Source organism: Notolabrus celidotus, chromosome 18, assembly GCF_009762535.1.
Source record: "Notolabrus celidotus isolate fNotCel1 chromosome 18, fNotCel1.pri, whole genome shotgun sequence".
NCBI classification, from domain to species: domain Eukaryota; kingdom Metazoa; phylum Chordata; class Actinopteri; order Labriformes; family Labridae; genus Notolabrus; species Notolabrus celidotus.
The window spans coordinates 2,721,342-2,738,105 of record NC_048289.1 but is presented as its reverse complement, the minus strand read 5'-3'; the positions used below and the strand labels follow the sequence as shown (position 1 = coordinate 2,738,105).

Sequence of the window (16,764 nt, the reverse complement as noted above, 5' to 3'; positions counted from 1 at the left end):
TTTTTTTCATTCTCGGGGGGTTTGTAGACATGCCGGGGACACATATTTCAGGTAAAGAACCATTAAAAAGTCAATTTTGCATGATATGTCACCTTTAAAATCTCAAAGCTACAGATCATACGATAGACAATTACAAAACAAAACACGGGCAGACAAAATCAAGACTAACAAAACACAGGCAGACAATATCAAGACTAACAAAACACAGGCAGACAATATCAAGACTAACAAAACATAGGCAGACAATATCAAGACTAACGAAACACAGGCAGACAATATCAAGACTAACAAAACATAGGCAGACAATATCAAGACTAACAAAACACAGGCAGACAATATCAAGACTAACAAAACATAGGCAGACAATATCAAGACTAACAAAACACAGGCAGACAATATCAAGACTAAGAAAAACACAGGCAGACAAATCAAGCCTAAGCAAACACAGGCAGACAATATCAAGACTAACAAAACACAGGCAGACAATATCAAGACTAACGAAACACAGGCAGACAATATCAAGACTAACGAAACACAGGCAGACAATATCAAGACTAACAAAACACAGGCAGACAATATCAAGACTAACAAAACACAGGCAGACAATATCAAGACTAACGAAACACAGGCAGACAATATCAAGACTAACAAAACACAGGCAGACAATATCAAGACTAACAAAACACAGGCAGACAATATCAAGACTAACGAAACACAGGCAGACAATATTAAGATTAACAAAACATAGGCAGACAATATCAAGACTAACAAAACACAGGCAGACAATATCAAGACTAACAAAACACAGGCAGACAATATTAAGATTAACAAAACATAGGCAGACAATATCAAGACTAACAAAACACAGGCAGACAATATCAAGACTAACAAAACACAGGCAGACAATATCCAGACTAACAAAACACAGGCAGACAATATTAAGATTAACAAAACATAGGCAGACAATATCAAGACTAACAAAACACAGGCAGACAATATTAAGATTAACAAAACACAGGCAGACAATATCAAGACTAACAAAACACAGGCAGACAATATCAAGACTAACGAAACACAGGCAGACAATATCAAGACTAACAAAACACAGGCAGACAATATCAAGACTAACAAAACACAGGCAGACAATATCAAGACTAACAAAACACAGGCAGACAATATCAAGACTAACAAAACACAGGCAGACAATATCAAGACTAACAAAACACAGGCAGACAATATCAAGACTAACAAAACATAGGCAGACAATATCAAGATTAACAAAACAAGATAGTTTAAAACTTTAAAGATTAGACAAACGTCCAAAAAAAGTCTGTAATTATCCAGGTCAAGCATATTAAACTTTTTTTTAATTTTACTGTGATGAAAATGAAAAGGTTTCCTATCTAAAAATTTAACAGCCTTCTTGAAGAGAGACTTGATGGGTTTCAGAGTACAGTCTGCTGCATGTGTCCAAGTTGAGAACCAGTAATTTATGTGTGAGAATATCATGGCATGCATATATACTTTAGCTGTCTTGGAGGTAAGGAAATATGATGGAAATTTGACAGCTTGAATTTGATGATATTTGTGATTTTTTTAACATATGATATAAAATGATAAATTTGTGTCAAGGACCACTCCAAGATACTTATACTCTTTTACAACATCAAGGCTTTCTCCATTGACCACTACAGATGGTTGGTCGCCCTCCGCTGACTGACGGGAGAAAAACATGCATACAGTCTTTTTAGTGTTTAGGTGTAAGCAAGATTCATTAAGCCAGTGAAATACAGGTACCAATGCTGCTGATAACATTGCAGCACCTTCTTGTTTTGATTTTGCATGGACATATAAAACAGTATCATCAGCATATAATTGCAAATTCACATTTGGACAAACTTTAGGTAAGTCATTAACATAGAGCTTTTCAGATATTAAATTATTTTTAAAACCTCAGGAACAGTTATTTCCCTTAAGCTAAAAATCAGCTTTATGTCATCAAGGGGGTTATGTGGAGTGTCTGGACATTTAAAATTCATTGTCAACTCTTCAATTGAATGTATGAAGAAATTGTGCAAACTACTAGCAATAACATCTAAGTCATTTATCAAATTACCATTCACCTGGAGCTTCATGTCATTGGATGTTGGGTTTTTATTTCTTCCTGTTAGCTTATTTCATTGTTCCCATATCAATTTTCCATTGCCTTTTGCCCCATTTATCATTTCAATAAAACAATCTGCTTTAGCTTTGTGAAACTGTTTTACAACTTTGTTTCTAAGTGATGTAAAAATCTGTCGGTCACAAATGAGCCTTGTTTTTAGAGATTTTTTAGTGCATTATCTCTTTCTTTTATCAATTTGTGAACATTATCCTTCAGCCAGTCTTTTCATGCTTTTTGAATTCCACTTTTTCAGTGAAGAGATCCAGAACCTGCGTGACACAATTAGAGAAAGTGCTACAGCTGTCCTCCACTTCATTATTTGTTAGTAGATCAGACCAATTGTATAATATATGATTGGTATTGGTATTACATGATGGCTGCTAACTCTAATAGGGCTAGTAAGACGTTTCCAGTTAATTTCTCTTGAGCATAGGATGAGATTATGGTCAGAGAGCCCAGACAAAAGATTAAATGTTTTGCAAATCCTATCCGATTTATTTGTGAATATTAAATCAATTGTTGTTTTAGATGTATTGTTTATACTTGTTGGACCTTGAATAACTTGAGAAAGGTTGTGGTTATTTGCTAGCTGCTTCAGTTTTTTTCTGTCAGATTTATTGTCCCAGGTAATATTAAAATCACCCAAAATAATAGTTTCCCTTTTAAAATCGCAGCATTTTAAATAGTTTTAAGTTGATCATAAAACTTATTTTTATAGGAAGGAGGTCTGTACAGACATATCAAAGTAAACGACATTTCAGGGGAAATAGTTATGTTGAGACCAATACATTCAATATTTATTTCTGCTGGCCATTCAATTAATGGAGACAAACATGGAGTTTGCTACTGTTGTGTTTAGTTAAAGAGGTTAAAGTTGAAGGGTGCCATGCAGCCTAACTGAGCACACAAGTGAATGTTTAATCTACTATAACTACCAATGAATTAAGACAATGTACGGTTACATGCAGCAACAGAAGGCACCTGTTTCTCCAGCTGACATAGACGTTTACTGTCTCCTCAAGCGACAGTTTTGAAGTCAGATTGTAACATCATAATAAATAAACTATGTCTCATCTTTATATAGAGGACTGGATCGATGAGTTTCAACATGAGAGTTTGTTATTTTGCCGCAAAGTTAAAAACAGATGTTTCTGATAACCCATTCAGTCACTTCCTGCTGCTCCACAACACAAGCCTTCATAACATTTATAACCATAGCTTTATTAAGAGGTCATAAAACTGATCACAGATCTGTACAGATATTAAGCATGTCTCATCTCTTTGGTGGAGAAAAATTAATCAGGTTATTAAATAAATGATAATTAGAAATGTTCTGTTATGACTCCTGTTGTTAGTCTCTCACATGTAACACTGCTGCACATTTACTCTTTATACATCATGTCAGATCAGAGCGGGAGTCTTCCTCCTCCTCTGATATCTAAAATGAAGTCCTGTAACTTGTTTTCTGCCTGAACACTCGACACTAACTTCTCATCAATCACCTCATTTTAAAGACATTTTAAAGATTAAAGAGTGAAAACTAAAGAGAACCTTCAGATTCAGACTAAAACACATTTAGAGCATGTATTTGATGGATTTCATCTCTAACCTCAACATGTTGAGACTGCTGTGTAACGCCTTCTACACATCACAGATCTAAATGACATTTTTAACATCCTGCAGAGTTTATATTAACTCTACTTCCCATCAACAAAAACAGGTATTCTACCATTACTTTCATCATTTGGTTATTTCTCTGTATGTAGCTGGAAGATGAATTTCTTGCTGCGACACAAACAGTGTTACAAGAGAAACTAACTGGTGACAAAGAGGGGGCGGCAAGAGGAAACCACAACTAAGACAAGTCTGAGAGTCACATATAGGGAGAGGAAACAGCAGCAAGGACACATCTGACTAACACCTGCATCAAACCTTCGTATGATTTTAGTTTGAGTGTTGAGTTCATGAACAAACTGATTAAATAAGTGTTGTCTGATTTGTCTGTCAAATATGTTACATACATGAACATGTATGTAAATGTATGTATTAATGTGTGTAATAAGACTTCTGGATTAAGATATTTAATATATGAACCTCTACATGTATTGTAACAAATGTATATTTATGTAGTATATTTAAATATAAAATATAAGTAAAGTATATTTTAAACTCTGACAATCTTTAAAAAGAGATGATTATTGTTTATGTTGGTATTTAAAAAGGAAGCTGACTGGATCTTTATTGAATTAATGAGTTACAGAGAAGTGGTGGGATTAAATAAGTGTTACTTCTTCCTTCTCCTTTTCAGATGTGTAAATTAAATGTAAAGGAATGAACTTTTCTAAATAAACATTTTCATATTAATTCAGAATAAAAGTAGGTTTAACTCTACATAAAAATATCCTAACAGATTGGATCACATGGAGTTTGTTACTGTTGTGTTTAGTTAAAGAGGTTAAAGTTGAAGGGTGCCATGCAGCCTAACTGAGCACACAAGTGAATGTTTAATCTACTGTAACTACCAATGAATTAAGACAACGTACGGTTACATGCAGCAACAGAAGGCACCTGTTTCTCCAGCTGACATAGACGTTTACTGTCTCCTCAAGCGACAGTTTTGAAGTCAGATTGTAACATCATAATATATAAACTATGTCTCATCTTTATATAGAGGACTGGATCGATGAGTTTCAACATGAGAGTTTGTTATTTTGCCGCAAAGTGAGAGGAAAGATGATTCTGATCACCTGTTCAGTCACTTCCTGCTGCTCCACAACACAAGCCTTCATAACATTTATAACCATAGCTTTATTAAGAGGTCATAAAACTGATCACAGATCTGTACAGATATTAAGCATGTCTCATCTCTTTGGTGGAGAAAAATTAATCAGGTTATTAAATAAATGATAATTAGAAATGGTCTGTTATGACTCCTGTTGTTAGTCTCTCACATGTAACACTGCTGCACATTTACTCTTTATACATCATGTCAGATCAGAGCGGGAGTCTTCCTCCTCCTCTGATATCTAAAATGAAGTCCTGTAAATTATTTTCTGCCTGAACACTCGACACTAACTTCTCATCAATCACCTCATTTTAAAGACATTTCACAGATTAAAGAGTGAAAACTAAAGAGAACCTTCAGATTCAGACTAAAACACATTTAGAGCATGTATTTGATGGATTTCATCTCTTACCTCAACACGTTGAGTCTGCTGTGTAACGCCTTCTACACATCACAGATCTAAATGACATTTTTAACATCCTGCAGTGTTTATATTAACTCTACTTCCCATCAACAAAAACAGGTATTCTACCATTACTTTCATCATTTGGTTATTTCTCTGTATGTAGTTGGAAGATGAATTTCTTGTTGCGACACAAACAGTGTTACAAGAGAAACTAACTGGTGACAAAGAGGAGGGCAAGAGGAAACCACAACTAAGACAAGTCTGAGAGTCACATATAGGGAGAGGAAACATCATCATCTAACAAACACCTGCATCAAACCCTCCCCTCGTGTGATTTTAGTTTGAGTGTTGAGTTCATGAACAAACTGATTAAATAAGTGTTGTCTGATTTGTCTGTCAAATATGTTACATACATGAACACGTATGTAAATGTATGTATTAATGTATGTGAGTAGACTTCTGGGTTAAGATATATAATTCATGAACCTCTATATTTATAATGTCAAATTAGTATTTATGTATCAATATGATATAAAGACAATAAGTAACACATATTACAAATTTAGACAACCCTCTCCTTTTCACATGTGTAAGTAGAATTTATATTAGTGATTGAACAGTTTTTGTAAAGTTTGCTTTTTATATTTAAGTAACAGAGTAGGTTTACTGCTACATAAATGTATTGTAACGGAGTGGGTTACACAGAGTTTGCTACTGTTATGTTCAGTTGAATAAAGTTAAAGGATGCCATGCACCCTAACTTCTCACATGTAACACTGCTGCACATTAACACGCTTAGTAAAGCCTACTACATGTCACAGAGATTAATTACATTTTAAACATCCTGCAGAGTTAATATTAACTATCAAACAGGTATTCCACCATTACTTTCATCATTTGGTTATTTCTCTGTATGCAGTTTCGGTCGAGTTTACTCACCGGATGAATTTCTTGCTGCGAGACAAACGGTGTTACAAGAGAAAGTAAAATATGTATGAGAAGGGGGAGGCCTAAAAAAGAGGAAACCGCAGCTATGACACAAATCTGACAGACTCATATATCAACTCCTGGTATGATTTAAGTCAGGGTGTTGAGTTCATGAACAAGCTGATTCACTACATTGAAGTGTATTCTGTTTATCTAGCATCTTAAAAGTAAAACAAGTTCTGCACCGAGGGGCTCCACAGTAACAGATATAGACTTTACATAAGCAGCACAATATACAGTTCAGAGGAAACATGGAACAAGATTAAAATAGAAGCATGCAAGAAAATCAGAAAGAGAATAATTTGTATTCTAATTATGTAAAAGGTTATGAATATTTTGTTGACAAGACACTTCTCTATGAAATTAACAACAATGTACTCACCCTCTCATACACACACCTCAGAGGTTAAACACAGTGAAGTTAACACATTCATACACACACCTCAGAGGTTAAACACAGTGAAGTTAACACATTCATACACACACCTCAGAGGTTAAACACAGTGAAGTTAACACATTCATACACACACCTCAGAGGTTAAAGACAGTGAAGTTAACACATTCATACACACACCTCAGAGGTTAAACACAGTGAAGTTAACACATTCATACACACACCTCAGAGGTTAAAGACAGTGAAGTGAACACATTCATACACACACCTCAGAGGTTAAAGACAGTGAAGTTAACACATTCATACACACACCTCAGAGGTTAAAGACAGTGAAGTTAACACATTCATACACACACCTCAGAGGTTAAAGACAGTGAAGTTAACACATTCATACACACACCTCAGAGGTTAAAGACAGTGAAGTTAACACATTCATACACACACCTCAGAGGTTAGACACAGTGAAGTTAACACATTCATACACACACCTCAGAGGTTAAACACAGTGAAGTTAACACATTCATACACACACCTCAGAGGTTAAAGACAGTGAAGTTAACACATTCATACACACACCTCAGAGGTTAAAGACAGTGAAGTTAACACATTCATACACACACCTCAGAGGTTAAACACAGTGAAGTTAACACATTCATACACACACCTCAGAGGTTAAACACAGTGAAGTTAACACATTCATACACACACCTCAGAGGTTAAACACAGTGAAGTTAACACATTCATACACACACCTCAGAGGTTAAACACAGTGAAGTTAACACATTCATACACACACCTCAGAGGTTAAACACAGTGAAGTTAACACCTTCATACACACACCTCAGAGGTTAAACACAGGGAAGTTAACACATTCATACACACACCTCAGAGGTTAAAGACAGTGAAGTTAACACATTCATACACACACCTCAGAGGTTAAAGACAGTGAAGTTAACACATTCATACACACACCTCAGAGGTTAAACACAGTGAAGTTAACACATTCATACACACACCTCAGAGGTTAAAGACAGTGAAGTTAACACATTCATACACACACCTCAGAGGTTAAACACAGTGAAGTTAACACATTCATACACACACCTCAGAGGTTAAACACAGGGAAGTTAACACATTCATACACACACCTCAGAGGTTAAACACAGTGAAGTTAACACATTCATACACACACCTCAGAGGTTAAAGACAGTGAAGTTAACACATTCATACACACACCTCAGAGGTTAAACACAGTGAAGTTAACACATTCATACACACACCTCAGAGGTTAAACACAGTGAAGTTAACACATTCATACACACACCTCAGAGGTTAAAGACAGTGAAGTTAACACATTCATACACACACCTCAGAGGTTAAACACAGGGAAGTTAACACATTCATACACACATACAGTTACTCACTGAACTCCTCAAGTCTCCATGAGCTTACATGTGACTCACTGCTGGGTCACAGGAGTGGAGGGCTCCTTCTTCACTGATGGGTCTGTTCAGATACATTAATACATGTTTTTATTAAACTGGCCTGTCTCCAGTCCTCACTTGTCATGAATCCAAAAGGAGAACCTGAACTATTGAGCGTCTGAAATCCTGTATCAGGCAAGAATGTGACGTTACATTTCACTTTCAAACTCCAGAAACTGATCTCCTGTGTTCACACACGTTTACAGAGTGTTGTTAAAAGAAGAGATGATGTAACACAAAGGTAAACATTGCTTCATCAACATTTTACACTGTAGCCCGACTTTCTCAGAGTCTGTTTTGTTTGACCTTAGAAAATGTTCTTTGCTTTCAACAGCTCGATAGGTTAATTGCATCATTCATCTGGAACAATTCAAACCCCAGAATGAAGAAAATATATTTAGGGATTCCTAAGGAGGCGGGAGGGCTCGGACTGCCTAGCTTTATTTTCTATTACTGGGCTGCAAACATTGTAAAACTTTTACATTGGATATTTACATATGAAAATAAACAGGGCATAGAATGGGCACATATGAACCTCACCTCCCTGCTACCATATAGTCATAAGATAGAAATAATAAACCCAGTGGTTAAAGAGTCACTTAAAATATGGCTTCAGTTCAGGAGGCACTTTGGATTAAAACAGACCAGTAGGTTTTTTCTGGTAGCAGATTATCCTTTCTTTCCTTCGCCTGTGTTGGATAATGCTTTCCAACATGGGCATAGAAATGGACTGCTGTTTTTCTGTGACTTGATCACAGATGACACATTCTCCTTATTTGAGACACTAACAAAGGACAACAATTTATGCAGCTCTCACTTCTTCAGATATCTTCAAATACACAGCTTAACTAAGAAAGTGTTTCCCTGGTTTCCTCACCTGCCACCCAAAAGCCAACTAGACGACATCCTAGAGCTAGACCCCTTCAAGAAGAAACGTGTCTGTTATGGTCCTGATTTTTTTGTTATTTGCCCTAACCCTCTCTCTCTCTGCCTGCAGGTTGCATGGGTAGGGGCGGGGCCGGTCTCCTCAGGAGTGAGGCTCATCAGGCACACCTGTCCCTGATTTTCTCATCAGCACTGGCTTCTTAAGCTGCAACCAAACACTCCTCCAGTGCCAGATTATTTTCCTCTAGCCGCATGCCCCATGTCCCGTTGTAGCCTTGCTCCTGAGGAGATTCAAGCCACGCTTTCTGTGTACATATCTCGAGTGTTTTCCAGAGGATTGATTCCTAGTTTTTTGTTTGTGAGTTTTTTGATAGAACCTTTTTCTCAGTTGTTTTTACCCGCAAGGCGCTTTAGTTGAACCTTGTTTTTTTGCTTAATAAATAATTTTTTCCCTGTACTCTGCATTTGGGTCCTGGTCCTTTGCTCAAGCTGTAACAGTGTCTCTGTAACCTATACTTTGATAAAGGGTTTAACCCAGATTATAGCAGCTAAGCCTAAAACTTCAAGCCACTGAGGGGCTGCCTAGACGGGCTTAAACATAATTGACGCGCTCTTGCCCGTGTGTCTTGTGAAAATAAGTTCCTGACGTCTTTTGGTTGCAATTACGGATGTTTTATTGTTCACCGTCTTTTCTCCAATCGTGTCAACATGCAAGAATCCAACATAGTGTCCATCAAAAACCATAGAACGCAATTATTCCACATTTCACCTTGCCAGCGTCCCGGCGTTGTGCTCACCGTCGAGCAACACCTGATACCTGATGAAAGGTTCCTACCTAAATATGCATGTGTACTGAACAGGGGAGACCCCTAGTGGACAACTTAATGTCCTACACACACACACACACACACACACACACAAACATCTTGAAATGGCCCTTACACAGATAACATGGGAAAAAACTAAAGCTGCATGGGAGAGTGATCTGGGTGTGGTGCTTTCAGAGGAGGCGTGGTGGGACAGCCTTACTCGTATACACACCTCCTCGTTGTGTGTGAGACACGGGTTAATCCAGTTTAAGGTATTTCATCGTCTCCACTTCTCCAGGGACAAACTTGCCAGAATTTTTCCCACCACAAACTCTGCCTGCCCGAGGTGCAGTAATAGCCCAGCCTCAGTAGGACACATGTTTTGGGCATGTCCCTCTTTAAATAGTTACTGGGGCAGTATTTTCAAGGTGTTCTCCCATATGTGTAAAAAGACCATAGCTCCTGATTTCCACTCAGCCATTTTTGTGTAGCACCCCAAAATAGTATGCTTACAAATTTACAAGCGAATGCTTTTGCATTTGCTTCGCTACTTGCACGCAGACTAATCCTTTTTAACTGGAAGGTAAGTGAATCCCCTTCATTCTCACAGTGTGTTGCGGCAACACTGTCCAGAGTATGGGGGTGTGGCTATCGAGCTACAGGTGGGCGGACCTTCCTGGTCACGTGACCAATTTATCAATGAGGCGGTAACGCTGTGGTCTTGATTAGCTCAGGCAGACACCTGCTAGAGAGGCGAGAAGAAAGAGACGCCGTGGTCAGAAGCCGTGGAAAGACATTCTTGCGAAGTTTTCCCCTTTTTTCCGTTGAGTTTTGTCGTGTGTTATATATGTTAACTTAAATATGAACAGTCATCGGAAACCCTGAGGGGTAACGAGAAGGAAGCAGCGTGAGCTGGTCCCGGAGCCGTGAATGGGGTCCTGGAAAGAAGTCGGCACAGGTAAGGTCCGCCTTTTCCCTTTGCCTTTTGCTCGACAGCCACCTGATTCCTTCTTTAGTATGGCACGGGCAACCAACGCTTGGATGCCCTAGACCGAGCTCGTGCCAGGGTTGTGTTGCCGTGACAAGTGGTTGAAGGAGGTGCTCTACTTTCTGCCTCTGGAAAGGCTCAGATATAAGGTAGGTATAAGACCCAGGGACTTTGCTGCGACCTGGAGTCCTTTTATAGACTACATTGAAGGTTCTACCTTACATTAAGTGCCCTGCTCATGTAGCAGTATTTGCTTCTTTTTTTTAATTTCCATGGATCTGTGTGTGTACAATCCTATTACATTTAAAAGTAGACACAGAATGGTAGCAAGAAGACCCTGTGTAGTTTTGTGACTTTTTTTATTTGTTCATTTTCTCTTTCTGTCTTTTTGAGCCTCAGAGAGGGGGTGGGGGGTTGACACGTGTATTTGTATTGTTTTTGTTTTTGCACTGTACTGTTTGTTTGTATGTTATGTCTGCTAAATGCGAAAAGCAGAAAATAAAGTTTAAAAAAAAGAAAAGAAAATGTTCTTTGCTCTTCCATTTTATATTATTTTATTTTATTTCCATTTTCCAAATGTAATACTCTCCCAATGGAGGTCATTTCAAGGTTATGTAAACCTGCTACTAGTTATATCTCTACATAGACCCTCATTAAAAACAAGATGATTAAAAGCATGAAGAAAACAGACATTTGTATAACTATCAGGTTCTATTGTGATGTGTAGTTATTGCAGTGACAGCTGAAAAACACTCAAATAAGTCATGTCTGATGAAGTGATACACATACATCATATTTTATTAAAGCTGCTGTGAGGAACTTTTAGCTTGTATCGATTCTGGCGCCCCCTTGTGGACAAAGTGATACCTCTTATCTCTTGTCCTGTACATGCAAAATAATTGTCTTCAGACAATAACCTTATCCTGTTGTCTTTTTAACATTTAGACTTATCTTACAATGTGGTTATTTGCCATGAAAACAGCCAAAAAAGGGTGTTTCTAAAGCGAGATGTCAATCACCTGTTCTGACACCGACCCCCTCAGAGCAGTTTTGGACATGAAAATGACAACAGAGAAGGTATCAGTGTTGTTGTAGATGGTCTTGTTTGCTTTTGAGGGTTATAAAGAGGCATCAGTAAAAACTCCTCATAGTGCCTTTAAAGAAGAAGACTTTATGGTCATTTATTTAGCCTTGACCTAAAACTTTAAAGCAACTTTATTAGTTCTTATCATTCATGAAAGTGTGATTTCTCTATGAAGAATAAAACTGAAAAGTCTTATCCATCGAGTATGTTATGTCTTATTTCAACAGATTATTGGTTGCCTACTTACATGTGGTCATTTGGTATTTTACAGCATATAATGTTTGTATACATGTTTTAATGGCTGAATTGGAGGGGTGGGTTTTAATACACCTGAGGTCTCTGACCTCATATTGAGTGTTTGGATGACGGGTGACTTACCTGACAGCTTACCTGACAAGGAGAATTAACTGTAGTTACCCATCAGGAACATGTGCTGTACTCACCTGGTAGTAGTCTGGAGTCTATGCCTGTAACAAAAAATTAGAGAATCATGGAGGGTCTTACCATCGGGGCATGCCAAGTCTTCAGGACCGACCCCATGATTCACCTGCATGTGGTTGGTCTATGAGATGAGTTGTCTTGTCTGCAGTTTTCAGGACTTGGACTGAACTTCAGTCTCAGCTGTGGGACTGCAGGTGTTTCTTTGAGGTGTCAGTCAGGACACAGGTATGAAGTAGTCCTTTAAATATAATATCAGGAGGCTTGAAGGTTAGCTGCATTAAACACATGCAGTACAGTGGAGCTTTAGATCAGTCATATATAGGTATATCCAAACAAAGTGCAAACATTTAAAAAGTTTAATTCTGGATGCATTAAAAAAAGGATGAGCAATAACAAGTAAGCATTGAAGAACATGATATACCAGTGGTAGCCTTCACATATGACCAACACCTAAAAACATCAACAATGAGAAGAGGAATGGGAGACATAAGTAAGGTGTAAGTTTACACTGAGGTGAGAAGCAGTAATCAGACTGAATCTCATTAATCTCAATTACATTCAACGGAGAATAAGCTTTTTCAAATAGACACAGCGCCCTCTGGTGGCAGCACAGTCGACTATAACTTGTTTATTTTCCTCACTTAAGCTTGCTGTTGAACCACACTTTTCTTAAACCTACAAGTCACCTGTTCCTACTCTGGCTGTGCACAGCAAACATCAACATTTCATCAGCTACACTGATACAACCCCTACACTCTCAGTGATAATGTCTCAGAAATGGATTACACAAAACCTCTGCAAAGAAAAAGAGCTGCGACGAGTTTAGACGTGTAAACAGAGATTTAAATTCTGACAGACTGACTAGTTTAAAGGTGAGCAAACACTCAGCAACAGGTCAAAGTTGATAAAACACGACTAAACAAGATATCACAGAGTCTGTTTGGTTAGCTCAGTGGTTCCTAAACTTTTTTTTTGCAGCGCCCCCCTTTCAAGATTAAATGATTTTCAGCCCCTCATACACTCTCAGACGTGTGCTTTGCTTGCTAACATGCGAAGGCCTAATTTAATTGAAATACTGTCACAAGTAATTTATACAAAACTTCAACTTCACTTTGTGACATCTTACTAAAAAAATAGGGAAAAGTGAGTTTTAAACATATTCAAAATAATTAGTTGAATAGCATGTTCTTTTAGCAGATTATTCAATAAAAAATCCCTCTGCACATGAACTTTTTACCTGCCAGAAAACATCAACTTACTGAGAAACTAAAGACATTGTATTTATTATCAGAAGTAACTCCACAGCCTGTAAACTGTTACTGTACATTTGTTCCTTGAAACTGATTTTCTGAAAATTGCCTTGCTCCACATATAATAGCAAGATCTCCATCTCCCTGAGATCCAACAATAACTTGAACATTTCTCTGCCAGAATAACATCAACAGTGGGATCAACTTACAGACAAACTAAGGAAGTGGTCACTTTTATACCTGAAATATTACAAGTGACACTGCAACATGTGTGAATTAAATTGTTATTGTTTACCAACACTCATGGCTTTCAACAGATTTTCTCATAAATGATAAAACAATTTTTCTTCTAGAATTTAACTTCTAGTCTTGAATTCTGTCAGACATTTCAGTGACTGGTGTGGGCTTGCTTTGTGCTGCTGACTTTCTCAAATCAGGGATGCAGCTGTGAGACTGCCACTCTAAGCTCATTTTCAATGTCCAGCTTTGATCAGTATTTGGTCTTGAATGAGGCAAATCTCGCACAAGTAGGATGTGGCAGAAGGCAGTAGTGAGGCCATGGCTCTCCTGCCTAGCTACAGGTAGTCCTTTTCCAATCCAATCCAAAATGCAGCTAGTGTCTAGGACTGAAACTGCAGTCTCAATGTAGAATCAGAACTGACATCAGTGAACTGCTCCTCTTCTGCAGCACTGAAGTCAGCAGCTGGTGTGACACTGAAGGGGTCAGAGATCCTCCAATCCTTCTTTAACCTTAAGATTTAACATTTAGATTTATATTTAACATTTAACATTTAGATCTAATATTTTTATTTAACATTTAGATTTGACATTTAACATTTAGATTTAACATTTATATTACGCATTTAAAATTTAGATTTATATTTAACATTTAGAATTAACATTTAGATTTAAAATTTAGATTTAACATTTAATATTTCTATTTAACATTTATATTTAACATTATTATTTAACATTTAAAATTTTGATTTAATATTTAGATTTAACATTTTTATTTATATCTAACATTCATATTTAATATCTATATTTAACATTAAGCTTTAACATTTAGATTTTAACATTTAACATTTGGATTGAACATTTAACATTTATAATTAATATTTATATTTAACATTAAGATTTAACATTTAACAATTACATTTACAATTTAGATTTAACATTTCTATTTAACATTTATATTACACATTTAAAATTTAGATTTATATTTAACATTTATATTTAACATTTATATTTGGATTTAAAATTTAGATTTAACATTTAATATTTATATTTAACATTTATATTTAACATTTATATTTAACATTTAAAATTTAGTTTTCGTATTTGGATTTGACAATTTTATTTATATCTAACATTCATATTTAATATCTATAGTTAACATTAAGATTTAACATTTAGATTTAACATTTAACATTTGGATTGAACATTTAACATTTATAATTCATATTTATATTTCACATTAAGATTTAACATTTAACAATTACATTTACAATTTAGATTTAACATTTAGATTTAACATTTATATTACGCATTTAAAATTTTGATTTAGATTTAACATTTATATTTAACATTTATATTTAGATTTAAAATTTAGATTTAACATTTAATATTTATATTTAACATTTATATTTAACATTTATATTTAACATTTAAAATTTAGATTTAATATTTGGATTTGACATTTTTATTTATATCTAACATTCATATTTAATATCTATATTTAACATTAAGATTTAACATTTAGATTTAACATTTAACATTTGGATTGAACATTTAACATTTATAATTAATATTTATAGTTAACATCAAGATTTAACATTTAACAATTACATTTACAATTTAGATTTAACATTTAGATTAAAATGTAGCACTTGTATTGAAAAGTGATTGTATCTTCAATATTTTTACAACAACATTAAATGTTAAAAAGATCACAAATCTTGCTCTAAATGGGATAAAATAAAAAGTGACTTTTAAAAATTCACTCTACGTTTTTGTGACATTTTGGGGTTAAATGTGGAGATGTTGAGTGCTGTTATTTTCAGTGTGCCCAACTTTACAAACAGCGCCCTGTACACAGATAGTGTCACGCAGAAGGTTTGTTTTAGATCCAGGTGAGGGTTCAGGTCAGGACACAGGTAAGGTGTTAAGGAATGTTGAGGCATTGTGATTCATTTACACCCAAAAAAAGATAAGAACAAGTGTTTAAAACTTCATAATCTAAACTTGACTTTAGATTAAATTCCAGTTGTGATTTTGAAAAGTGAGCATCTTAATGGATAGGTCTACTTAGAGAGTTTCCTGTCTGGGCACATGGAAGGTATGAGGAAGTTTCACCCTAACTTCATATCACCATCATCAAACATTCCATAAAAACCTGTTTCAGATTGCATCATTCAGCAGGCCTCCTTCAGACACACTGTAAGTATTTACTGGATAAAGCTGCAGCCTGCCGAGGGTCAGAGCTGTGTGAGCATAAATATCACAACTCTGCAATGTTGAGCTAATGAAGAGTCTAAAGGCCGGGTATCACGTTGGCAGGGTGAGTGGTGTTTATCTAAACTGTCTGATGGATCATAACCTCTAAACCATTATCCACAAACTGGTAGGATTACAAAGACTGACCTTGATTTATGTAGAATTGGAAATGGCAGTGTTCAATAAAGGAGGAGAGAGAAGAGAAATCACAAGCTACAGTGACTGGATGTCTCAACTACCTCCTGAGCTTCACAACATTTACCTCTTCAAGCTGGCCATACCAGGTACGAGGCTGAAATCATGCAACTTCTGTCACTGCTGCTCACTTCAAATTATACTGTGCCAAGTTTATCTCATCACAGCTTTCATTTTTAAAAAGTGTCACAAGGAAATATCTGAATTATCGATGATTGATTGAACCATAGCCTTAATCGCAGCATGATCACAGCATGGTTCTAACATGTCAAAAGGAAACGTTGTTGATTTTCAAGCTTATCTCTCTCTAACAGAGTACGGAAGTGTATGAAACACCTGTGGTTGTGGCTGATATCTCCATGTTGCTTGGCCACAGCATGACAAAGATACAACATT

General features: G+C 36.2%; 1 protein-coding gene across 1 annotated transcript in view; it reads left to right on the top strand.

Moving 5' to 3' along the window:
- Positions 1 to 16,209: 16,209 nt before the first annotated feature.
- Positions 16,210 to 16,764, top strand: part of LOC117830300 (PI-PLC X domain-containing protein 1-like) — a 15,522-nt gene continuing 14,967 nt past the window's right edge. Inside the window, exons 1-2 of the mRNA XM_034708355.1 lie at positions 16,210 to 16,237; positions 16,335 to 16,457. Coding sequence (XP_034564246.1) covers positions 16,343 to 16,457 — 115 coding nt within the window. The 5' untranslated portion in view covers positions 16,210 to 16,237; positions 16,335 to 16,342. The remainder of the gene's footprint in view (positions 16,238 to 16,334; positions 16,458 to 16,764) is intronic.